Source organism: Anolis carolinensis, chromosome 2 (assembly GCF_035594765.1).
Source record: "Anolis carolinensis isolate JA03-04 chromosome 2, rAnoCar3.1.pri, whole genome shotgun sequence".
Taxonomy (NCBI): Eukaryota; Metazoa; Chordata; class Lepidosauria; order Squamata; family Dactyloidae; genus Anolis; species Anolis carolinensis.
The window spans coordinates 297,371,820-297,398,368 of NC_085842.1; the positions used below are offsets into that span (position 1 = coordinate 297,371,820).

General features: G+C 36.9%; 1 protein-coding gene across 6 annotated transcripts in view; it reads left to right on the forward strand.

Moving 5' to 3' along the window:
* The window catches only part of arl15 (ADP ribosylation factor like GTPase 15), a 260,537-nt gene that overhangs the window by 121,951 nt on the left and 112,037 nt on the right, over nt 1–26,549 (forward strand). For 5 of the 6 annotated variants that reach the window (XM_062972409.1, XM_062972410.1, XM_062972413.1 and 2 more), the window contains 3 exons: nt 16,023–16,167; nt 20,109–20,168; nt 22,696–22,904. In XM_062972409.1, coding sequence (XP_062828479.1) covers nt 16,023–16,167; nt 20,109–20,168; nt 22,696–22,904 — 414 coding nt within the window. Of the gene's footprint in view, nt 1–16,022; nt 16,168–20,108; nt 20,169–22,695; nt 22,905–24,442; nt 24,531–26,549 lie in introns of those variants that run through there. The other variant, XM_062972411.1, reaches the window with a different exon arrangement.

The window sequence follows — 26,549 nt, forward strand, 5'->3', positions numbered from 1 at the left end:
GAAACCCCAGACTTGCTCTTTCCATCTGCAGTACTTAAAGTCATTGAGTATTGTGACTCATGATGTTTTGAGCAAATGCTACACATACAGTACTTTTAAAGGGAAAGTAGAATTTTGTTGTGATCCTGAGCATTTTAAAAAATTAGTGCAGAAAAAGGTTACACCTAGGAGGCCCTTCTGCTCTGTCTGGGCCCTCTGTTTGAAACAGGTAATTACGCATGGCCTCAGATCAGTTTTGTAAAGGCGGCACCCTCATGAGTGCCATGACTGAAGTGTGACATGAGCCTTTTCCAGTACAATGGGTGGCCTAACATTCCTCTGGAAGGCCAAGCTCATTAATATTCGCTTTTCTCTCTTTTCCCCTACTTCTTCGTCTTCCCACCCCCCTACCCCCCTCGCCCCTTCATGCACTTAGCTTGAGTTGAGCGAAGTCTGAGGCTTCTCTGCTGAAGACTTAGCAAAATTGCCTAGAGTTCTCAGATTGAATTTTTTATGTGTATGACTTCATGATGGCATTAGTATGCGCTTTGATCCATGTGTGAATGGCACTGGGTCGGCTCTTATTGCCATATCCAGATGGTGTTACGGGGAACAAACAGTTGTGTTTTAGGATTTCTCAATAGACTGTCTAGACTGGCTTTGTAGCAGACAGATACAGCCACCCATCAAATTAGCGTTTGTCAGATTTATGGTAATGGTTCACCAAAGCTTTCCTGTCACTGACATTAAGATTTACGCCAGCCAAGTTATTTTGTTTTCTGCCATATATAGGGAGACTAATTTATTTACAAAGCCCCCACTGCCTTCCCAAATGCAGATTCAATAGAAACAATTTTCAAATAGATGGCTGAGTTTAAGAAATGATTAAAAATATAAGTGGCTTGCAGCTGGATTGACTGAGGAAGCTTTTATTCCTCCCTTTCAGATGATGTCGGATATGTATTCTTCTTGCCAGTGAACCCCATATGGTGCTTTTAGAAAGAAAAACATGTATGTGGATTACTATGGCTAGAGTTTGAACTTTCATGTTACACTGGAGTAACATGAGCTGCTCCCTGTACACAGTGGGAATAACCTTTTGACAGGCACTATGTCCATTCTCAGTGGAAATGTTTTTCCAAGTCTGGTCCAAGTGGCTTTGATCATACCACCTCAAATAGAGGGGTCACAGCTACTATGCAAGGCAAGAAGCATTAGCTGTTGACCAAAGCAAAAGATAAATGGGAGGAGGGAAGACGTTTGGTTGGGGAGGGGACATTTGATGGAAACCAAAAGAAAGAGATGGGTGTTTTGTTGTTTGGAAAAACAATTAGAAATGCAGATATTTAAGAGTAGACAATATACATTTCTCTATCTCATTTGTAAATATTTATGGAAATCACCATTTTGAAGCATATTTCATGATTCTCCAATCCCTGATGTGTACATTGGCAATGTTTGTGTCGCTTATCTGAAACAAAAGGATATATTTTTGTACTTGATGTCCATAAATATGAAATTAACCAAAAGGAAATTAGTTAGAGGTGTGTTCCCTATTCTCCCATGTAGTGTGGGTATTTTAAAGACAAATATTTTTCTGTTACTGGTAAACAGATGAATGATACTCAGTTTATGAAATCTTTTCTCTTGTAAAGAACAATTTAAAATAAGTTTTTTTCCTTACAATAGTGTTTCACCTTTCCCATGCACCTTTTTTTTTGATGTTTTGCCTTTTTTTGGGGGGGGGGGGACTGTTGGTTCAGCAATGTATTACTCCATGTTACTTCTGTGCTCATTAGTAAGCATGGAAAAAGAGGAAGAAAAATTCCCAGTATGTGCAGACAGACGTGGATACTTGATGTTTCTATGTGGCAGTCATGTGTTAACTCTGTGTGTGGAAACAGCACAAAGCATCCATGGGGTAAATACTTAACATTTGGCTATATATTAGCTCTTGAAAAGAGCACACCTTTTTCCCCTTCATAGAATCATTGGAATGTCAACAAAAAGGTTTCCTAGGGAAATAAGGTGTCAAAGCCAAATATATAGTCAGGCTCTCCATTGCTGCCTAAATGCTAACTTGCCTAAATGCTAAATGTCAAGATTATTAGGAAAGGACTTAAACCAAAAATGTTAATAAAAGTTGAGCATTCCTTATCTGGAAATGGGAAATCCCAAATATTCCAAAATCTGAAATTGTCCACGTAGGTAGGAGAAATAGTGACATCTTTGCTTTCTGATGGTTTAATGTACGTAAACTTTGATTCATGCACAAAGTTATTAAAAGTATTGCATAAAATACCTTCAGGCTGTTTATATGAAACATAGATGTTTAGACCCGAGGCCCATCCCCAAGACATCCCATTTTGTACATGCATGCAAATACAGGTATTCCAAAATCTGAAATCCAAACTCCAAAACACTTCTAGTACCAAACATTTCAGAAAGAGAAAATTCAACCTCTATCATAGTACCGCTATTGAAATCTGTGGTCCTTCTGCACTGTATGTAATGTATATAGTTATTATCATATTTCTTAGAAAACATGTCATAAAACTATGACAGGTACCTAAAAGAGCAGGGGATAAATATTTTCCTTTCACTTAATTGGGATTACAGATGACTACAGGGCCAAATAGCAGCTCAATAAAGCCATGAACCTACAGTCACAGAGTTGGCAGTTCAACTTCTTGTCATGATAAGTAATGTGATCCCGAAAAACGGCCAGCCATCTTTTGCTGAAAGGCTGTCACATGATTTTCTACCTTCTTGCCTTGGGTTTAGCAGATTGAGAATGGGTCGGTCAGCAGTGCACTGACTCATGGAATCACTGTATCAAGAAGCAGTATGCCATTAAATACTCTTGCTGGAGTGTTTCCAAGAAATAAACTGTTGTAGCCAATGGGTACAAAAAGTTGTACCCAATGACCAGTGGTACAAATTCCAAGAACATTTGGGCAAGTGGGGGTGTCTCACATCAACCTGAGAAGCACTGTTCTAAAATAATGTATCTCAGATTTTGTATGTTTTTGTTGGTGAGAAGTGCTGACCTTTTATAGTCTTGTTTATTTGTATTTTGGATGTTTATTTTGTGAAATGTTCCCAGGTATATGAATTTGTTGCCATATGTACTTTCTGGGTATGCGTATGAACTCATTTATGTTTCATGGGTATATAAGAGTGTATCAGAGGATCTTCAAAACTTGGCAGAAGCATGTTCTGACAATTAAGTCTTGTTGACTCACATTCAGTGCTATTTCTGAGTCCCCTTAGTTGAACATAAAGGAATCCGAAATATATACAATAATTAAAAAGGGGCAAACTTTATATAATGAAAGAACAAAAACATATTGGAAAGATGCAGAACATATGACAGTTTACGAGTGGATCTAACTGGCTATCCTTTTGTAAAGATTATGTTCAGTCTTTTATGATCACGATAAAACAGAACACTGTTAAGATACATATAACAAATTTACACAGGTAAAATGCATAGTAAAATTACCGATAAAATGCAGGATAACATTCACAAGTTAACAATTGACTGGATAGGCCTGTAAAATATATAAATCTTCAGTTGCATCTTAAATTCCGACAGTTCATTTAGCTTTCCGAGGTCTTCTGACAGGTTATTCCACAGTCTTTGCACGAGTGATGAAAAGGTCCTCTGGATGATGGCAGCCAGTTGGATTCTGACTGGTTGGAATAACTGCCTGCCAGAGGACTTAAGTGTCTGGGTCAGACCCTCAAATTAGGTTGATTTAGGGTCACAGTGAATTGAAAATGACTGGAAAGTATACAATAACAAAGGGCCTTCCAGTGTATGTGGAGTCTCCCTTTCTTCAGTTCCTAGTGCTTGATCTCATGGCATTATGGAAGACTGAATAACTCAGAAGAACAGTTTGGCAGACAAGATAGAAGGTAGATTGCAGTAAGAAGAAGTGTTTGGGAAGTCTGGTTCCAAGAGAAGAACAGTGCTTTTGATTTGTGAGTTGAATTGCTTTAATGGGTTGGATCACTAGCTGCCCTTTATTCACAAAACAGATATTCTGTTTCTCACACTAGAGTGAGATTAAAGTGTTAAAAGTGAAATTAAATCTACCAGTGTTCTTCCTCTCATACAAACTCTTCTGGAATTCTGGAAACAACTATTAATCCTACACATTGGAACACTGTGTAAAATGTTATGTTGAGGTTTATAGAACAGGAGTTTTGGCTATTTTTCTTCTCGATTTATCTTGGTATTCTTGAATTATACTCACACACACACACAGAGAGAGAGAGCGAGAATGAACGAACTTGTGAGGGGTTTATGTACAGTGCTGAAGGATACAAGAAATCCATTTCTAGTTTACAGAAAACATATTCTGATTGTTTATGCGCAAAAGTTGTTTATATTTTGTGTTGAGGTCATAAGCAGTTGGTGTGAATAAAGGAACATCTTACCATCCTTTCTAAATCATGCCCCAAAACCCCTTGGTTTGTGCCAAACTAACAGTATGGTTTACCTAACTTGTCTTTATACAGTGTTCCCTCACTACTTCGCGGTTCACTTTTCGCGGATTCGCTGTTTTGCGGTTTTTCAATAAACTCTAAAAGACTATTATAAATCATAAAAAGTTACAATTTACAGCCTAGGGAAGGGAGGAAGGAGAAGCCAAAGGGAGAGAAAAGGAGCCCAAGCGGCAACGGGAGGAGGAGGCGATTTATCAACACACAATTGGTTGATAAAGACTTAAAATAGTGTATAACTACTAAAATAATGTATAAATTATTTTAGTATATAGTATATAGTGTCCCTACTTCGCGGATTTTCACTTATTGCGAGTGGTCCTGGAACCTAATCCCAGCGATAAGTGAGGGAACACTGTAATAGCTTTTAGCTGCCAGTCTTCTGGTTTGAGAACTATGACAGAAGATAGAAAATAATTATTGGGCTATTTCTCTCTGAATCATTTTCTTATCAAGTTTAGAAATCTCTGTTCATCTACCATATTTGATTGTTGTATACATCTGTTCTGTTTTTAAGTGAGTATAAGCAGTGTCTTGTAATGCTTTTACTTGTTTACATGTTAGGGATGGATTTTTAAGTCTTGAAATAGTGGATTTGAGTCAGGAAAACAGAATGTGCCATGTCTTAATCACATCAAAAGATAAAAAATGGTTTGCAGAGACAGAAAATAGAAATTATCATTAGCAAAATATAGTTAATAGAATGTCATTACCGTTGCACTTTCACCATTGTTGAAAATGGTAGAATTAAAGCAATTAAGACTGCAATAGAGATTAACTCTACATTGAGTTACATAATAAACATCCGTAAACTCTAGGACTAGTTTGGAGTATACACACAGAAAAATATATTTTGTCCTATTGATTTATTTTATCCAATTGACTCTGTGAGACCTGTGCTTCCTTAATTTGTCAGTTGCTGCATCTACGGTACCACTTCATTTCAAACATAAATAAATTCTTATGATTTGGACTGAGGGTAGTCTTACTATTTTTACTATTATCCTTAATATTACAATAAATTATTATTATTATTATTATTATTATTATTATTATTATTATTATTATTTTAATCAGTTTGTGCCCTTCTGCCAATAATTCCCTCTGAACAGCTTCCTCAGTTTTTCTGCTTTTATCGTGTTCAATTTTGGACCATGTGCTCAGGGGTTACTTGAGGTAACTTACAAACATTGCAGCACATCTGTTGATACACATCTGTTTATCAAGAAATGGCATTGCTGTATTTCTGTGGGTTTTTTATTTGTGAGAGTGAATGCATTAACAGGAATTTTCATGCATTTTTATTTGTTTGGTGTTATTTTTATTGTGTCTTTGCATGTATGGAAGTATCAAGGTGAATAAGAATTTTTGATAGCAATTTTAATGTATGTGTAAAATATAAATGCAGAGACAAGAACAAAGCTGGAAAGAACGTGTGAATCTTGAAACATGTAAGATATGCATCTAGACGAGGCATATACACTAATATAAGCTCACCATATGTCCAACTTTTTTTTTTGGCTTAGAATTGATGTCTCTGAAATATACATTTGTGCATAGCTAAAGTTGTTAAATTGTTCAACCATTGAGCAAGGGATGGGGAATTTTTCTCTTTTTGCTTTTTAGTTGAAGTTAAGAGTATGTAGTTACATTACAGCATAAAGATACGTGTATGTCTACAAATATCAAAGATTTTTTGAAAGAAAAAAAAATCAAACACTGCAGACAGATCTACATCATATGCCACAAGGAATTAAGAACAGAATTAACCCTTTCCCTCTCCAGGTGAGTTATTATGTAGAGAATTCTTAATTCAAGTAACTTTTTTGACATTCTGATTTAGTGGTGGTTATTTTTCCCCAAAATATGTGTTCTCCATTCTCTTAAGTATTAATGTTTAAGGTTAAACAGTACAGTGGCTATAACTGCGTATCATTTAATTTGGCATTGCTTCATAACTCTTTGGCGTCTTAGAACCCACTGATCCAATAAAATTAATCTGAAGAAACATGTGAAAAAAAGAAAGAGTGGAGTAAACTTTGTGCATCTGTTTCTTTGTGCTTTTATAGTTCAACCTTGAACAAGATGTCTAGTCTTCTGTAGCCACATACGATGCACTATTTGTCTGGCTTTAGATAACAACTGAAAGAACAGTACCCTTTAGAAAACGCCAATGTCCTGTTCCTTTCATTTGCTTGTCCTAGACGTCTTGGAGCACTTGCTCTATTGCAGAGGGCACCGTGATCTGTTTTCTAAAGCCCATGCCTTTGGCAAATTGTTGTTTTTCTGCAGTCAACATACAATAGTAATCTTAACATGAATAAGCAAATATAAAAAAACCCCTAGGTTCAAGACTGTAAAAATATTGTGTGTTTTTATAAAGACCAAAGCAGAAGAAAGGGCTTAGTCACTGAAGTGGATAGCAGTTGTAATAGAGCGGAAAACTGGGGTCTCCTCAAAGAGAGAAGTGCTTTAGGGACACATGACAATGTCATCTGGCTCACTTTTATCCAGACTATATTAGCAATATATACTGCCATGGGTAGTAGTTGTGAAAATGTTTTAAAACTTGTTGGCAGGTTTAATCAAAATTAAAACAATCACAGATAAAGTCCATGCCACTAAAGCATATGAAAGCTACATTATGGGCCTGAGATGAAAACACTTTTTTGTCTGCTGTAGTTGATTTTAATGTATTTTGTGGTTATAAAATTGCAAAACACAATAACAGTGTCATACTATAACACAGTTCTTTTATAAATATCATTACTGATTTCAGTACTAATTTCATTCAATTACCATTTACAACATAGAAACATCAAAGCAAGTTGTGAAAAAATGCATGTGATGAGCAAATCTGGGATTCAGAATGCTAAATTGCTATCAAAGCAACACACACACACACACACACACACATAGTTTTATCACTCTTAATTTTGCAGGCCTGTGAATGTATTTAAAAGATATATATATATATATATGTGTGTGTGTGTGTGTGTGTGTGTGTGTGTGTGTGTGTATGTATGTATGCAACAAATGTGTACAATACAGCACATTGCTGGTTGAGTCTCTCTTGTCTGAAATTTTTCAGGTTTAGAATAGGGTGGGGTAGGGTGGAATACTGTATTTGCATATACATAGTAAATGGGCATGGGAGAAAGAAGGGGAGCTACACATTTAGCACCTACTGAGTTTTTCTCAAAAACTCTCACCCCACCATTGTCAGAAACATTCAAATTGTCAGTTACCTTGACAATCCAACCTTTGTTTACTCTTTGCACCCCATTTCCAGGGCACCCGCCTCACCATAACCATGGCATGGTTTTTTTAGTTCTACTGATAGATTTTATTTATTTATTTATTTCCAATATTTATATCCTGTTCTTCTCACCCGAAGGGACTCAGGGCGGCTTACAACACTGGCACAATTAGGTGCCTATACAAAATCAATCAACAATACATAAAATCAGTTAAAAACGATTAAATACAGTATAAAATTACAGTATATAAATTTAAAAAATATGTATGTTCAGGTTCTTTTGTCTGAAAACCTCATGCTTTATAGATACTGTATAAGAAAAATACCCAAAGTTCCGAGAGCTGGTACAGCACACATCTGCCTAAAAGTAAATTCTGTGGTGTGAGGATAATAATAATAATAATAATAATAATAATAATAATAATAATAATAATAATAATTTTATTTCTTACCCACTTCCCCTCATGGCTTGAGGTGGGTCACAGTATTGGGTTACTGGACAACTGATGCAGTACTATTGAATTCTGAATGTGTGTATTACATTCCATCTGAGCAATGAAGTCAACCTTCTCCTGCCCATCATCTTCCTTCCCAATACAATTTTAAGTGAGTAGGTAGCTTTTCCAAGTATTATGTCTTCTACATCCACCCCCAGTCTGGTTGAGGATTATGGGATTGCAGTCCAGTAACATCTGGAGAGTCACACATTGCAGAAAACCCCAGAACAAGTCTGAACATGTTAAGAAGTTACATTCTTGAATGAATGAGACCTACTGTATTTGAAAAGTTGGGGAAGGTTGGGGGACATGTTGAGAAAACTGATCTTCTCAAAATATTGGAAGGAAAGATAACATGAAGGAAGATTTTAGCCCTTTCCAAATCTCTTCATTTCCCCTCTCCAATAACTTCTTCTTCCCCTGATATTATCCTTTCTGGTTGTAGTTTCATAAAATAAAGAGAAAAAAATTATGATATAAAGAAGCCTGTTCTTACTTTTGCCAGTACCTACACTTTGCTTTATACTGGATGCTTCAGGGATAGGACTGTTGTTTGAGATGATACTGATAAAAGGGAATCGAGTCATATAATTTCATACATTACACATTCCTGGCCCACATGTTAATTTTTTGTAAGAATGCTTCTCTTTTTTGGAAGTCTGAATGCTTGAGTATGAATTTACTGCTTGGCCCCAGCTTTGGCCATCCACAATGAACTATTGCTTGGGTAAAGTAGCATGCCTATGTTGCTGGGGTAATATAAACAGTCTTTTCAAACAGAAGCTGGGGTAGCAGAGGCATAAAAAAGCACACATCATATTTTAATATATACTGTAGTCACTCTTTAAGGTTTACACCCTGTGTCCGTGTACCTGGGAATTTAAGTTCCTCTGAATTCAATTCTGAGTGGACATGTATAGGATTGCATCACAAGTGGTGTTGTTTTTAGCTTAATTTCTATGGTCCTGTGAGTTTTCAATTAACGCTTGTCTAGTTGGTTACAGTTGATGGTTGTACAATATTTATCAATACATCTCCGGTGCTAACAAAATAGAGCTCAGTTAGCTAAGCTTGTAGCATACTTAATTCATGAATCACATTCAAGAAGCTTTTCTAGCTTAGTCGAAGATCTGTAAAAGGATGGCTTTTAGCACAGCTTTGTGCTCTAGGCTATTGTTGAATAATCTGCGCCCATCTTTCATCCTAACAGGAAATGACAAGAGATGCTGTATCCTCAGATTCTCCATATTTGTAATCCTCATTGGATTCTTGTGAGTTTTTTCTTCCCACCAGTGACTTGTTTTTTCTTAAAACGAAGACTAGTCAGTGATCTGTTTTTCTTGACTGACTAATGCTGATAGTCCTGTTTTCTTCTATCTTCACTTGACATTTCATTAAAAGTTCCATAAACAAAGTAAGTAGACGAAGAAAGAAAACACCTCAATGCTTATGAATAGTGGGCATATTCTGTGTTTTAGAGCATTTGGGTGTTTGCATGTGCTGCTTTAAACTTTGGATATCCACAACTTTCCCAGGATGCATTGTCAACATCCTTAATACTCTTAAATTAATAAGTCAGTGAACACATTCTGATTTTTTAAAAACAGAAATGAAATGGAAATAGACTGCACCATGTTCTGAGTATAATAGTTCCAATCTTTCGGTTTTGCTGCAGTCTTTTAAATCATGCCTCTGAAGCCATCTGATATGGCAGCCCAGGATTTTTTTGTGTGCCAGGAACTGGTACCATCTTTGTACCTTATTATTTATTCATTTCATTTCCCAGAATCTTCCCATAGACCAGCAGCTGTCTATAGATTTACGAGCCCCTCATTTTGAGTAGCATTGTGTTGATGAATGAAGTAGATGGGCCAGATTCAGATCTAGTCTCCTACTTAGTCTCTTCCCAATCTGAAATTCTAAATTCCCTTCTGCATAATTGGCTTGCATGGTGAGGTGAAGCCCTAAATAAGGTGATCCTGGAAGCAATGGAGGGGATTTTCAGAAAAACAGAATAAAAAAATTGAAAAGGTAGACCATCGGTAGGCTTTTCAGAGTTTATCTATGCTACTGTAGTACAGCAGTTGGGTGGGGATGGACAAGATCTCATCAGCCAAGAATTCTGAGTAACTATCCAAGATACAAATCCTAGAATTCAATAAAATGAAGTCATGGTGATATGCATCTGCTGTAACCTTACAGCAAATATACACTTCAGTCAGCGTGCTGTGGTTATATATCTACATTTGCCCTCTTCGACTTATCTTGTCTTTCATATTCTTTATTAATCCATGTCATACCAAAATGAATCCCAAAGTGACCCAAACAGATTCAAATATTTTGCTACAGTAAAACCGCCACCTAATGATAAACCATTCTCTGGGTGCCTGTGGAGAGAACAGGAAGAAAATTCAGCAAAATGTGAAAAACCGTTTTCCATCACTGTTGGACTTATGTCGTGAATCACTGTGGATTTTATTTAGTGTGCTATTTTGATGAAGATAATGTACTGTAACTTGATTTAATTTTGCATCAAAGATAGCTTTGATAGCTGCTCCATTTGAGAGCAACGCATTAGAACGCTTTCTCCGTAATGTTCACTGCCTTTTGGACTGTTATATGCTTTGTGTGTGTGTGTGCACATGCCTTCAGGTCATACGTTTTCTTATGACAACCCCATGGATTTTGTAAGATTTTCTTAGGCAAGGAAGAGTCAAAGATAGTTTTGCAAATGTCCAAAGTGCTGCATATAAAATATACAATACATAAGCATAAAAACAATAACAACATAAATTATTGCAACACCCACAACAAAACACACATAGCTTCCCAGTAAAAATGGTTACATTTTATAAAACGCAGAAGTACCTGCGGATATAACTGGCTGCCATCAATGAACAAACTAAAGTGCCAAAGTGAATAGTCAAATCTTCATGTGCACCCATTTCAGTCTACTTCAAGTCAAAGGCCCATTTAAAATGCATGTTTTTAGGCTAAATCAAAAGGTATGGAGAGTGGGGGCTAACCTAATCTCTCTAGGGAGGGCATTTCAGAGCCAGAGGGGCCACCATCATGAAGGCCCTCTCTCTCATCCCCACCAACTGTACTTGAGATGGTGGTGGGACCGAGAGAATGGCCTCCTCGATAGATCTCAAAGCCCATACCAGTCCATAGAAAGAGCTGTGGTCTTGAAGATAGGTTGGACCCAAAACATATAGGACCTTATAGCTGATAACTTGCACTTTAAATTGGGCTCAGAAACTTGTAGGAAGTCAGTGGAGCTGCTTTAATAGAGGCGTGGTATCAGGGCCTTAACCGGTGTGTGTGTGTGTTAAGGGTTCAAAATATTAACTGGTTAACCAATTCATGAGTAAACCAGGTTTTTTTTAACTTGATACATTTCAAGGGGGGATTGAACCCTTAACCCCCCTGGCTGCAGCCCTGCATGGTATTCTCCCTATAGCTCAATACATAAAAAGAGTACCACTTTTAGCGGGAAGGTAAAAAGGCGCCTTTAAGGGCATTGATCGGGAGGAAAGTCCTCAACATGGAAGACTTTCACTCCCCCCCCACCCCCTGTGCCCGGAGTCAAGCACAGCCTCCAAAGATGCTGGAAATAAGATGGGGGGAAACTGCCTTTACCTCTTCTGTGTTGTCTGCCCTTGTTAATTGTATAATTGGCATTGAATATTTGCCATATATCTGTTCTGTAAAGCTGCTCTGAGTCTCTTTCAGGGTGAGAAGGGTGGGGTATAAATATGGTAAATCAGTGGTTCCCAAACTTATTTGGCCTACCGCCCCCTTTCCAGAAAAAATATTACTCAGCACCCTCTGGAAAGGGGGTGTGTGGCTCCTGCTCAAGAGGGCGGGGCTGAGCCTCTCCCCTAGTCCAAGATGCAGGGCTGGGAGCGGGAGGGGAAGGTGTGCGGGGCCACAAATGGGCAGCTAGGACTGGGATGGGCGGAGTTACTTGCTCTGAGGCAGGGCTGAGCTTCTATCCCTGTCCTGTGGCGCCTGCCAGCAGACAAGGGGTGGGGTTAGAGGAGGGGCGGGGCCTCTTCCCAAATGCCTGATGGGTCTGAACCTCTATACCCTGACCCCTTGTTCTAACAAGTGCCTCAGGGGAGGTATACAGAGGCTCATGTCAGACAACAACTATCATGTCAGACTACACAGAGAAGCCATTGAAATGTGGACAATTTCAACAGAAAGGAGGAAACCATGAAAATGAACAAAATCTAGATACCAGTATTTAAAAAACTCTAAAATCAGAATAGTAAATAAAGAACAACACTCTGAAAACAGAGGAATTACAGACATGAATCAATCAGGGGCAGTTAACACCTCAGAACAAAGGATTACCCCAGGTAGGAATGAAGCTTGCAAGGCCATTAATGTTAATCAAGCTGATTAATTACAACATTCACACTGGCCTCCAACAGAGAAGAGTTCTTTCTTCCACCCTGGATCTTCCACAGATATATAAATCTCCCTTGCTTAGTTTTCCAATATACCTCACAACCTCTGAGGATGCCTGCCATAGATGTGGGCGAAACGTCAGGAGAGAATGCTTCTGGAATGTGGTGGCGAAAAAGGCCAGTGGGATTTTGGCTTGCATAAATAGGGGGTCTAGCGTCTAGATCCAGGGAAGTCATGCTACCCCTCTATTCTGCCTTTGTCAGACCACACCTGGAATACTGTCTCCCATTCTGGGCACTGCAGTTGAAGGGAGATGTTGACAAACTCGAAAGCATCCAGAGGAGGGTGACTAAAATGATCAAGGGTCTGGAGAACATATGAGGAGCAGCTTAAAGAACTGGGTATGTTTAGCCTGCAGAAGAGAAGGCTGAGAGGAGACATGATAGCCATGTACAAATATGTGAAGGGAAGTCATAGGGAGGAGGGAGCAAGCTTGTTTGCTGCTGCTCTGCAGACTAGGATGCGGAACAATGGCTTCAAACTACAGGAAAGGAGATTCCACCTGAACATCAGGAAGAACTTCCTGACTGTGAAAGCTGTTCGGCAGTGGAACTCTCTACCCCGGACTGTGGTGGAGGCTCCTTCTTTGGAAGCTTTTAAGCAGGGGTTGGATGGCCATCTGTCGGGGGTGATTTGAATGAGATTTCCTTGCAGGGGGTTGGACTGGATGGCCCGCGAGGTCTCTTCCAACTCTACAATTCTTGGAACATGGCCATACAGCCCAGAAAATGAACAACCTGGCCTAGACTTATACATGAGATTGACGTAAACATGAGTATATACGGTAAATGATTACAATGCGTAATATTAGGGATTGGCCTGAAATTTCGAAATTTATTTCTTGGAAAGTACATTAAGCAAGCCTACTCAGCAGAGTCACTGGAAATTGTAGGCCAACAAAATTCCAGGCTCTCCATTTTTAGCGAGATGCCCTCTATTATGGTACTGCTTTTATGCTGTGCTGTGTGTTTAAAGCATTACTTAGAGCCTACTATAACAGCAGGGCCATGTTCTGTTTAGTAAATTTAGGTGACAAGTTGAGGCATTTCAAAAAATGCAGTTTATTGTCCCATAGCTCTATTTACTGTCTGGGGCTAACTACAATAACAAATCGACTGTAGCGATTAACCTAAGAAATATTGCGCTAAATAAACACAGGTGCAGGTCTGTTAAAAAGGAAGGTTCGACCTTTATACAAGTATGCATATTTAATGCTTGAAATCTGTTCTCTAAAGCACCATAAAGCACAGCAGCAGGTTTCTAAAGTATTCTTTACCACCTTTGGCCCATGATGTGTTAAGGATTTAATTGCCTTTTGAAATCTTTTAAAATTTGCATTGTATTTGAAGCCAATCTAGTATTTCCCATAGGAAGGTATTAGGTCTCCTATGGCAAATAAACTGAGTGGAGATTGCAAAGAGATAATATTTACAACTAAAGAGTTGGTGCTATTCAGCTTTATATTACAATAAGCTTTTTTAAAATTATGCCTCTTCCCACACATTTTTTTATGTGGGGGAGTAGCATCTTCCCATACACGTCCCATACATTTCTGTTGGCAAGCTAGTTATATTCGTGCTACCAACAAAGGAAACGTGAAAATTTTAGGTGTAATGTCCAACAAATACCCAGCATCCTTGTGTCCAGCATCCCCACTCCAAATATAAAACAGGGCCAATATATCTGCAGGTACAAAAGTACCATATGGAACTTCTTTTATTTCATAAAACAGCTCCATAACTTTTGAGATCATGGGAGGCGTACATTAATTTTGGACAATAGAGTAATCAAAGGTGTTTTACAATTTAGTATTATGACTATTTTATTTAGTTTTAGTGCAATACCACATATTGATTGAAAATTCCATCTTTACAGCTAGAGTAGAAATTGTGCAGCTCTCCATATGTCATTGAACTGGAACACCCATCATAGCCAATACTGAAGAATGCTGCAAGTTACACTTCAGTAATATCAAGAAGATCATATAGTCCCTCTCTCCATTCTGATTTATAGAAAGCTTTCATACTCTGTGTAGCCTGTGATCTAGTAATGAGGAAATGCACATTTGTGCATTCAGCATCTTGGTTATGAGTTCCGTCAAATTAAGAATATGCAGTTTGTTGATTTTCACATAAAACTTGAAGTAGACATGTTAAAATGGGAAAATAGACAACTGGATCCTATTATAAGGCCCACCCATAGAAAAATATACTCAGAAGCAGTATGATGTGTTTCTCTCATTGACTTGCCAACATACTGCATATTCATAGGACCAAATTCAGTGGCTAATCCTATCTAGAGGAGAATTTAGTCAGCACTTATATAGGTTCTGCTGCTTCAGTCAGTCTACTTTATGTGGGATTACAAAATTGATGTATTCCTTGTAATTCATTAAGTGATGTAGACTGAGTGAGTTCCACACTTTCAGAATCAGAAAACCCTTAGGGTCACCGTACATCTGAAACATGTTGAAGCACATAATAATAATAAAGAATCTGCCATAAATTGCTACCTGTGTGATATTGAAAAGTTTTTAGTCTCCAAAGCAGAGCTGGAATATTTGGTGGAAAATTAATTTGTTAATACTGAGTTTAAGTAACTGGAAGATTGATTTCTTCACACTAATATGGGTATTGGAAGTCATTCAAGTCTTTGAAGTGATGCTAATTAACTAGTTAGTTAAAATGTTAGTTTTCAAAACAGAATGGCATAGAAGTTGTCATCCTGGATGCCCAAAATAACATTTTGTTATTGGCTACTTATGACCCCCCTCAGTTTCATTCTTATATTCAAGGCAGTATTTCACTATTGTCTTACTTCTGACAAAGCATCAGGCAGACTACAGACCAGCCAACAGATAATCATATTATGCGTTTGTCCTAATCCTGAAGTCATCCGGTTTTACTGAATGTGGCAGAAACAGATATCCTCCCCCTCACAAATTCTTACAACCTATTTAAAATAATCTGTTTGCTAAAGTGTGCAATTAATTACAGTGTTAAACATATAACCTATTCAATGAAGCATTCGACACAGTCACAAGCAAAATTCCTTGAGGAGGTAACATACTTTTGAAAATGTAGCCTTAGTTAAGTGTATGATGAAAAATTTCTGCTAGTAATCTGAGCATTGTACTGAAAGAATATTTTGAAGGCAGGACTTGCCTAGCTGAATAGCTCTTTCAGTATCATAGTACTACAGAACACGACGTGCCTCAGTTCAATGTAATAATCTCTTAAAGCCATGTGCCAAAATTCTGCTTGTATCTGAACCTCTCTTTTTACCTTCCCCAACAGTGTTTTCGAGCACTTTGCTGCAAAGGACCTCCGCCGCCACGGCCAGAGTATGACTTGGTTTGCATAGGTCTCACTGGCTCTGGCAAGACTAGTTTACTATCACAACTCTGCAGTGAAAACAGAGAGAATATAGTGTCAACAACAGGTAACCAAATGTTTAATATAATGTCCTAAACTAGTGCTATCATTCAAAATCCTGACAAAACTAAGTGGTTTCTTTGAACCCAAATAGAAGCATAGTTTTAAATCATGATTAAATTTCAGATGTAATCCAGCTTATTTGCTAATTAAGAAATAATAAATCGGATATTAAACTGAAGTGATAAAATACAGACAGTTGATTTTAGGTATATTGTTTCATAAACCTTAACGTTTAAGAATGTGGCTTTAATAATTGCTCCAAGAAATCTGCTGCCCATTATTCTTATTTCATCTTTCTACTAACCTACCTGGCCTTTATTTCTGAAGGAAACTTAAAACTGGACTAGTGCTCAGTGTCAAAGTAGACTTAATATCCGAATATTTTTCAGATCTCTGCATTTTATTTGGTTTTTTTTCTTGTAAACTAGAGTCTGGAATGTGTTTGGAGGGTGCCTAGCTCCACAACCATGTTCTTCAGCTTTAGTATAGTCTGTTCTAATAGCTGTGAGGAGAGAAAAAAATAGACTTATTGTAGTTTCATAAAATCATAAAATGTCTCTTCAAGTTATAACAAATTTTATGGTGATGACTTGAATTCACTGCAGTCTCAAATGGGTTCACCTCTGTGTCACTGTTCAAAATCACAGATACACTCAGTTCCCCCAACCACACCAAAAAAAGAGCGACAGTGTTTGGAACTCCCAAGTAAAGCTTCAGTACTTTATCTAATTTGAAAGATTTCATGTTAAAATGATCTTTTGGATGAATGAGAAAAAACAGGAGGATTTTGCTTCTATTTCATTGTGGTGATAGGCTTTAAGAATACTTATAATTGAAAGCTGTATACATCCTCTTAGAGGCTAGAGGCTGCATTTCACAATGAGCCAAAGGAAAGAAAGAATCCTTGGGCTTTCTTCCCAAAGAGTTTCAGTGAACATACACAATGTAATCTGGTACAAATGCTTAGGATTTTGATTCAATAATGTACATGCTACATGCTTATCTACATAAGCAAAACTTGTTTGGTATGGAAAATTGAATACCTAGGTAGATGTCCCATCTTACCTGTGTAAAAGACATGATTAAGCAGTGTCCAAAAACAAAAAAACCACAATTGATAATTCATGTCAGATGTATTAAAGTCCAATAGATGATTCAGTATCTTAGTATAAGGTCTAAAATGTACACAAATTTTGGGAATATAAACAATTAGGAAGAAAAATAAATACCTGCATATGAAGGAATATTTTAGTAATGATTTGTAAGATTTGGCTATAGAAGCACTGTAATCAATCTTGTAATTCACATTTTACTGGAAGCGGTTGTTAAAATTATTAAAAGGTGCAGAGTCTGGGGACGTTAAAAGGGAAACCAGGAATAGAGAACGGAAAGAGGCAAAAGAAATTGAACAGATGAGAGGAGGATGAAGAGATGAAAAAGTCAAGAGGAAGGGGAAAACTGGATTCTCCAGAAGCAGCCACTTGAAGTACGGACATGCCAGCTGAAAAGGCAATCTCAGGAGAAATTATTCAAAGGACGAATTGAAGCATGATGAAACCATTTGAGAAGCAAGAAAAGTGTGGCGGGACCAATTGGACAATTAACACAAGTAAAAATGACAAATGAGAAACAGGAGATGTTGGAATTTAAGGCTAAAGCAGTGGATACAAAGAAAGAAAAAAAATGAACTTATTTGAGATGAGGGAGAAACATTTTCTAAAGATTCAGATCAATTCTGAAGGACCCTCAAGAATGTATAAGAATATATAAGAATGAAGTCTATTAAAACCTTGGCAGATTTTTTGAAGAAAGGAACAGGGGAAATACATTTTGAGATCAATAAATAAAGAAATGTGTCAATAAATGCAATTGTCTTATTCTCAGACAGACAAGAAATTAAATTCTCTAGAAATATCTCAGGATTATGCAAGGGAAAAGACTATGCCTTTTTTTTGCCAAAAAAAAAAACCAAACAGAATATGATCCCATTTAATTGGGAAAACTTGGAAGAACTGAGTTTTATTTCTAAAGGCCAAAGTGGATCTGAGTGGACTTGGTGACAAAAAAAGGGATTTTGTGGGAAAATAACAGCAACAATTTATTGGGCTGTGAAGATGATTTTTTGACTTCGAGTGCTGCTGATGGAGATTCATCTGATTAATTGGCCAGTCATGAATTTCAAATATCTTTTTTCTGAAACATAAATGGAGTGAATGCTCCTTAGACAAGAAGATACATGTTTCATTAATAGAGAGAACTAAAGTTGAATATAAGATATGTAAATGAGAAAGAGGGATATAAAACTTTTAACACATAGAACAATTGGGCAATAATTTATCTCTATGGGTGAGGAGGAGATGGATGGGGTGGTATTGTAAAGTATGGCCCCTTATCAGTAGCTCTTTTAAAAAGATGTCTTTTTTTTTTAAAGCCTAAATAAGTTGTATTGCCAAGGAGAATATAATACGAGGGAAGGTTATGAATTGCAATAATTTTCATATTGTTTGAAAGATTTAAACAAGAACAAAAAGCCCTCTGGTTTTGAACCCAGTTGAATTTGAAGTCCAATTATGTACCAATGAAGAACAGATAATGGGTAAAATGTATAAACGTTTTTTGAGATGGAAGATGGAAAAGTAAAGGATTGCATGATAAAATAGGCTAGAAATTTTGGGCGTAATATACAAATGAAGCTAGTGGGAAAGGATGTGTCAAAAGATTTGAAATTTACCCTATGATATGATCTTAAAGAGAATTTTTATAAAATTATGTACCATTAGTACATGATACTGGAGAATCTAAGATATAGAGAGGAATAAAATATTTTGGAAACGTAATAAGCAAGAAGAGTCTCTGTCATATGTGGTGGACTTGTGAAAATGCTAAAAATATTGGGTTGAAATACATAGTTTGATGCCAAAAATGTAAAGATCAATATCAAGTTAAAACCTGAACTTTTTCTTTTGGGACTGATGGATGAACAAATAGAAAGGAGCCGTGGAAGAAAACGTCAGTATATGACAACAGCTGCAAGACTATTATATGCTCAGAAATGAAAGTGCCCTATTACTAAAGAAAACTTGTTATTAAAACTAAGCGATTTAGCAGAAGGGGACAAGCTGCTTATTTTAATTAAGGAAAAATTCACCATATTGTTGAAAGATGGGAAAAATGATTGTGATTTGATACTTGTTTTGTTAAGTCGTATTAGTTAAATGTATAGATAAAATGTAATGTATAAAATAGCAAAGTAGGAGTGCAAAAGTTGAAATATATCTACAGAATAGATAGTTGGAAGTAATATATTTTTTCTTCTTCCTCTTTTCTTAGGTAGATAGCTAGGTAGCTTATGTGCCTCCAGTTTTTTAATTATAAATCATTCATGAATTTAGGAGATTCTGAATTTTCCATTAAGATATCCTTTTGTATAATTTCCCATCAAACAGAGAATGAATTATTGGACAATGAAGTATGAGACTGCAAAGAGATAAATTGGAAATCAACTGAATGACAATAGAGAAGTGTTCTCTTTCTTTTAAAAAAATCTGCTGCTGATGTAACTGTGGTCTGGACAAAGATGCCAGTCCAAATAAATATGTCTTATATGTTCCTTCTCTAAAATAATACTTAAATGCCCCCGCTTTTATTGAAACTAGACATATTTTAATATAAATTTACATTGCTTTATTTTATATAACTTTTAAAAGAAAGGATTGATGGTTTTAAACAATCCTAAATATTTTTGGCAGCAAAATGGATCTCAAAGGAATGGGAAAAAAAGAAGAGCCTAGGATTAGGAAATAATTAGTGATAACTTTTGAAACCTTGCCCAAATATTTTAAGGGTCAAACAAGAGAGTAGTACTACTATTTAGCAAATATTTTACCTTGAATAATCACTTCACTGAATATGAATTACTTACTATTTATTTATTTCTATTTTCAGGTTTTAGCATAAAAGCAGTGCCATTCCAGAATGCCATCTTGAATGTAAAAGAGCTTGGAGGTATAACACTATTAATCAACTGCATATCTGATTGGTAGCTCTCAGTTTCTTTTGTCTCTCTATGATAATAATATTTATGTGTTAACAGTTACCAAGCATCTGCAACTGTTAAATGCTACATATAAGCCAAGTATAACCCTTCTTGAAGAGTTACAACTAAAAGTAGAAACAAAACAAAAAGAAAGAAAGATAAGGTGCAAAAGAGATTGGGGTGAGAAAGAAAAAGATAGATTAGAATAATTGTGAGCTGCCTTGAGTCCCCATGGGGAGAATGGTGGGGTAGAAATAAAGTAATTGAGTAAATTAGTAAATAAATAAAAATGAGAAAAAGTAAACTGAAAGATGATTTTTGGAGAGGGCCAAATGTAAATGAAGCAATAGGAGTCAAATCCCTAAAGTGTAAAAGTTGCTAAAGTATGGGTAATACATGCAAGTATGAGATCTGCAATCAAATTAAAACCTAGAATACCTCAGAATGATCTGGTTAAAGCCACATGCAGATGTTGGTTTGGGTAGGAGATGAAACCATAAAACCCATGGATATTTGCTTTATTTTCTTAGTTCAAATTTAGCCTGTCTACACTCCCATCTCATTTGGAAGAAAGCCTGTCATTCCTTCTGTGCAGGGATGTTGGTGAAACTATCTAGGTCTAGGTTTGAGTAGTTAATGCTTCCATTAATAAGATATTAAAATCTAATTTTAAAAATAATGCCAAACTATAGATTGATGGTTACCATTGGTTTCCAAGCCTTCAAGATTTCCAGCTAGTGACAGCTCAATACGGATGGATAGGTGTGGCCAAATAAATTTTCATTTCAAAAATATATATTACACCAGTGAGGGTTTGGGGATATGATCAGAGGAGAAGTTAACATACCATTACTCATAAGTAATCAAAACAAAAGTTACTCTTTGGGTCTAAGGCATCCAGATGCTCCCAGCTGGTATGGCTGGTGGGTTCTAGCAGGGGACTCTAGGCAGGTGTGATATAAAAACAACTTTCTGAATCCAGGGAATAGACTACATTTTTCTTATTTGAAACTTTGAGATGACTTTCATGCAGCTGACAATAAACATACCTAGCCAACTGTCCATAGGTACCAAGGGATGTGACATGTGTGAAGATTTACTACATCTGTACTTGCAGTGTACATCCCCAGTCACTTATTGATATACTGATTGCACAGATCAAGCTACATCTTCTTCTGGAGCTGTATCTGCAGCAGTGCTGTTAAAACATTGAGGAACAAAACACCTTAATGCTGGCAGAGAAGTTACTGGAGAGATTGTTGTTGTTCACTGGATGAAGCAAAAGAGCCTCAGAGAATGAATAGTAGCAACCATTCTGCTATCCAGAGAACCTCTCATATTTGACATCACCAAATAATGTAGTCTTGAAGGATGCGTTATCGAAGCCATTACAAGTACCAAAGGACTACAAGTTGCCGTAAGGGGTGTGCATTTAATCATCTTTTAAATCTAGCATGATTTGAAAGAATATCAAATTATTGTTTAATTTGTCATCATGGTGTTGTATAGGTCAAGAGAAGGCACCATTGTTGCTACATGCCTTTGTTTCTGACTTATGGTGACCATAAGGAAAATTTATCATAGAGTTTTCTTGGCAAGATTTGATCAGAGGGGATTTGCCATGGCTTTCTTTGAGACAGAGAGTGTGACTTGCCCAATACCACCCAGTGGGTTACAACGGCCAAGTGCAGATTTGAATCCTGCTCTCTCAACAGTCATAACCCAAAATCCACAGCACTGCACCATATTAACCTTAGGTATCAAAATCACGTATGTTCCCTTATATCTTGCGACTTGCATGGAGAGTTTCATGGTTTCTTTCAGCACAAGATGTCTTGGGTTGGAGAGAGAGATCTGCTTCAGTAAGCTGGAAAGATGGATGCATGATGATACATGATTAGCTAAGCGTGAATTAAAGGTTATTGTTTGGGGAAAATACATTGTGATCGCAGTTGGTCTCTTGAGGAGATGTAGGAAAGGGGAGATGTGATTTGGGAAAAATCCTTGTGTTGCATCAGTGGCAATCTCTGAAATGTAATAAGAATATTAAAATGTGATGGGTTTAGAGTCTGGGAACAAGGAACCCCAAAGTGTTTCTAGACTGCTCTTATTATATAATTATGCTAGGGATGAAAAGAATACTCAAAAATACTGGAAAAAATTGCTACAAAAAACCCACAATTATTTTAAAGTGAAGAAAACCCTGACAAGAACAGTCCTGGACTTAGGAAATTCTTTAAAGTTCAGGATTTTTCTGTGTAAAGTTTTTACATGGTTGTTTGCATTTACAGCAGGCCAAAATACATATCTCAACAAGTTGAAACACTTCATTGCTAGTATGATAAATTAAAATATGAGAATGATGAGATTTTAAAGTGATATTTAATAATATTTTCAAATGTGGGGATAGACCATAGAACTCCCTTGTTGTTTTATGTGTATTAAAATCTCTTTAAAATTGCTGCTTGATGTGTTGTTGTTTGATTATCCTTAAAGGGGCTGACAATATCAGGAAGTACTGGAGCCGTTACTACCAAGGGTCTCAAGGTGTCATCTTTGTATTAGACAGTGCCTCTTCAGAAGATGATTTAGAAATTGCTAGAAACGAACTGCACTCTGCTCTTCAGCATCCACAGTTATGCACTTTGCCATTTTTAATATTGGCCAATCACCAAGACAAGCCAGCAGCCCGTTCAGTACAAGAGGTATGTGTAACTTAGTAAGAGTGTGTGCTTTGCTAATTGAAAGTGAAAGTCACTGTTGTATGCATCTTTGTACAATATTCAGTATCAGTAAGAGGTTATATGAACAAAAATATTTTTCTACATCTTGCTTAAGGGGGGAAAGATGCTTTTAACTGTCTTTACTAAGGAGTTCCTGAATGCTTTGTTGGTTTTTCATGTAAAGTTGGGTGTTTTCTCTCCCCCCCCTCTCTTGCTATTAGTTTAATCTTGTTTTCCTTTTTCTAACAGCCTTAGCACTTTCCTTATTCTTTGCCATTGCTTACATTTTCCAGCAATATGCACACTTTTGTATAAAAGCTTTTATGTTGACTCCCATGCTAATGGCTAGCAATTAAGTTGCACTTCTTCGTCCTAACTTTAAAAAAAATCTAGCACAAAACTCCTTCCCTTTGCGGGCAAGATTGTAGTCTTTCTTATTTTATATAAACAGACACACACGTGTGTGTAGCATATTGACTTCTTAATAGTAAACAGATTTCCTGAGAACTATTTCAAGAGCTTTATTTAATTTTACTGAATTTCTACCATCTTTGTTAAGATCATTATGCTTCTTTGTGTAGCATAAGTAGTAGTAGGTTTTAATGAGACTGTCATAAATGTAGTTGCTGATCCCAACTAAAGATCTATTGAATCACTTGTTGAAAGTTGTGTAAATCCATCTGATTAATGAATATATTCTAGTTGTAAGCAGCAGCTGGATTTAAATCCTTGAATATAGTGTCAGTGTTCAGATTGAAATGCTATATTGTATACAATTTGCTGTTTATATTGTGGTGTATGCTCTTAATTAAAAAAATAAAAATAACTCCATGTCTCCATACATCTTCTTGGCCCACATGGACACTTGGATGTATATTTGAGGATCTGGTTGAAATCTTCTCTATTAATTGGGCCTGTCTCTGTCCATCCCTTGTTTAAAGATTTCCCTCCTATGTACATTGGATCACATGTATGCATTTTAGGTACACATTTTAATGCTTGGATTGGTGTTAGAACAATAGAATTGGAAGAGACCACATGGACCATCTTGTTCAACCTCCTGCTGTGCAAGTTCATGTTTTATATTCCTTGTGCCTTCATCTTCACCCATCCATGGGATATATCATAGTCTTGCTTGCTTAGCATTAGAAGTGTGGAAATATCAGGGATTTGGAGACCATTAGCTGAACCCATATGCACATAAAAACATCTGCTAGGGAAGTGTATTAGAGAAGTGTTTCTCACCTTTTGGTCCTTCAGATGTTTTTGACATCAATTTCTAACAGCATGTCAGTTGTCTTGGATTCTGCAACCTGAAGATGAAAATATTAATATCAAATATTAAAAGTCTTGTAATAGAGATCTTCATACCAGATAAACCTAAGTACTTCACCAGACTACAAATCCCAGGATTCCATAGGATGGAAGCATGACATTTAAAGTGGAAGCAAGCTGTAGTAACAGAGTAAATACTTGCTGGGTCCCAGGACAGCTTTTTAAAAAGAGTTGATTTCCTGTAGACTGAACAGCTGATTGCTCAGAAGCAATGGAATGGAAAGCTAATTCAGACACAAGAGGATGAAGAATTCTTAGTTGGAGACAAATAAGGTCAGACTGTTTATTAATTCTTGTGTTGTTGTTTTTTTGGAAGATGTTCTGTGCGTAACTATCAAAATGCAGGTATTTCCAAACCTTGAAAATACACATTTAAGAAGGATTGAATTAACTATGGACTTAGAGCCTCTTTAAAACTATAATGTTTTAGTTACTTATGCATATACTACAAACTACAGGCTGTAGTATAAAATAAATATTCTTCTCCCACCTACATCAAATCAGACAAATCATTGCAACAAACTAACCAGTGGAGCTGCCACCTTGGGTCGTTGCTGCTGCTATTGCCTGGCTTACTCTAGAGTAAGAGGCGTAAAGGAGGAAGAGGAGGGAGGCTAGAGGCACCTTCCTTGCATGAGAGATGGAGACAGCAGCAGGAAGCAACGACCCAAGGTGGCACCACAGCAGCTCCAAGAGCCGAGGAGGAGGAACCATGCACTCTCAAAGGCATTTTAAGGAGGCTTCCCACTTCCAAATAAGGAAGAGCGATGACCTCCTGGATTAAATGAGGGTTTACTTTTTGTATGCTGGGTGATTGATAAAAAAGATTAAACTGTGGACGAGCTAATTTTCGTTCCAGAGGGGTTGTTCCTTTTTTGTGCTCCCACACACTGCTAATATTTAGTCATTTTTTAAGGCTTGGTGGGTTTTTAAAAAAATTAATTGCCATGTTTTGTCGAATGTAGTTCAGGCTTAATGTATCTTGCTTAATAACATCACCAGGGTCAACCCCCATGTGATACATTCATATCGCGCTTCTCCAGATTTCAGAATAAAACCATTACATATGACTCTGTGTTTCACCTGAAATATCAGAGCCTGGAATTGTTCTCAGCTGGCAACTCTGCTGTATAGACAGTTTCATGTTGGGTGAAGCAGTTCTTAAGCTACAGTCCTAGGCCATTTAGGACTTCAGAGGTCTATCTTTGATATGGGGAAATTGGGATCTTCTCCAGCAGTGGCTAAAAGACTAATCATGTGGATTCCAGAGCATTTTTCAATCTGAAATGTTGTATAAATGCTCTGAAGCTTTTGCAAAGCCCTTTTGCCTCAAACTCTGCACAACAGCCAAGGGGTTTCTCCAACAGCTGTTTGCGCTATTTATTTGTGGGAGATGCACTGTAAGTTATTTCAAAATCAAGTCTTTTTCACAAATGTTTTTCTCTATATGTGGCATTTTCATAACTAGCATTGTACATTTTTTATTATTTACCTGACTCATTAAGGAGATACTTTTATTTCTAACTTTGACAATTAAGTACAGTAATTAGTTCCCAAATTGTGCGGTAGCATTACCTTGTCATGTCAGAACAGTATAAACTTACCCTTTTAGAGCTGTACCGACTTTAAAGTTTGTCAAAAGACTAAGGGCTGATGGCTTCTCAATTCTGTGGCTTCCCGCTTCTTGCTTTTGCAAGCTCTGTTACTTTTCTTTTAAAAGATCCTCTTAACAAATCAAACTAACACTTTAGAAGTGTGCTTCCTTTATCCATATGGTTTGTACTTCTAGACTCCTCAAATGGGTAAAAAAAATCCCTTGGGAGGATATTTAATATTTAGTCAGCCAATTCAGACACTCAAGAAATGGTGATTTAAGACATGTGTTTTGCTCACAGTTCTCTGCCCATGCTTGTAACATTGCACCCAAATTGAGGATTTTTGCTCATTTATCCCGCATGATTTGTGTATTCAAAATCTCTGGAACAAGATGATCTTCCTGTAGTGAGACTGTGTCCGCTTCAGATGTTACATTAGAAACTAGGCTTTAGAAATATGCTTCTGAAATACCATCTTTTCCCCTCTCTCTTAATGTCCCTGTTTGTCCCAGTGCAGGTTTTTCATGTGTGGATGTCTCTACTCTTATTGTTAGAACCCAGATGGGAGCAGCCTAAAGCCACTTTAATAATCAAGAAAGCCTTTATTTACACAATACCCTGCTGTTTGTCTGTGTATGTTGTATCCTCTCTTCAGTACATTAAGTTCCAGCTCTCAGTCCTGGTACATTATTGAACA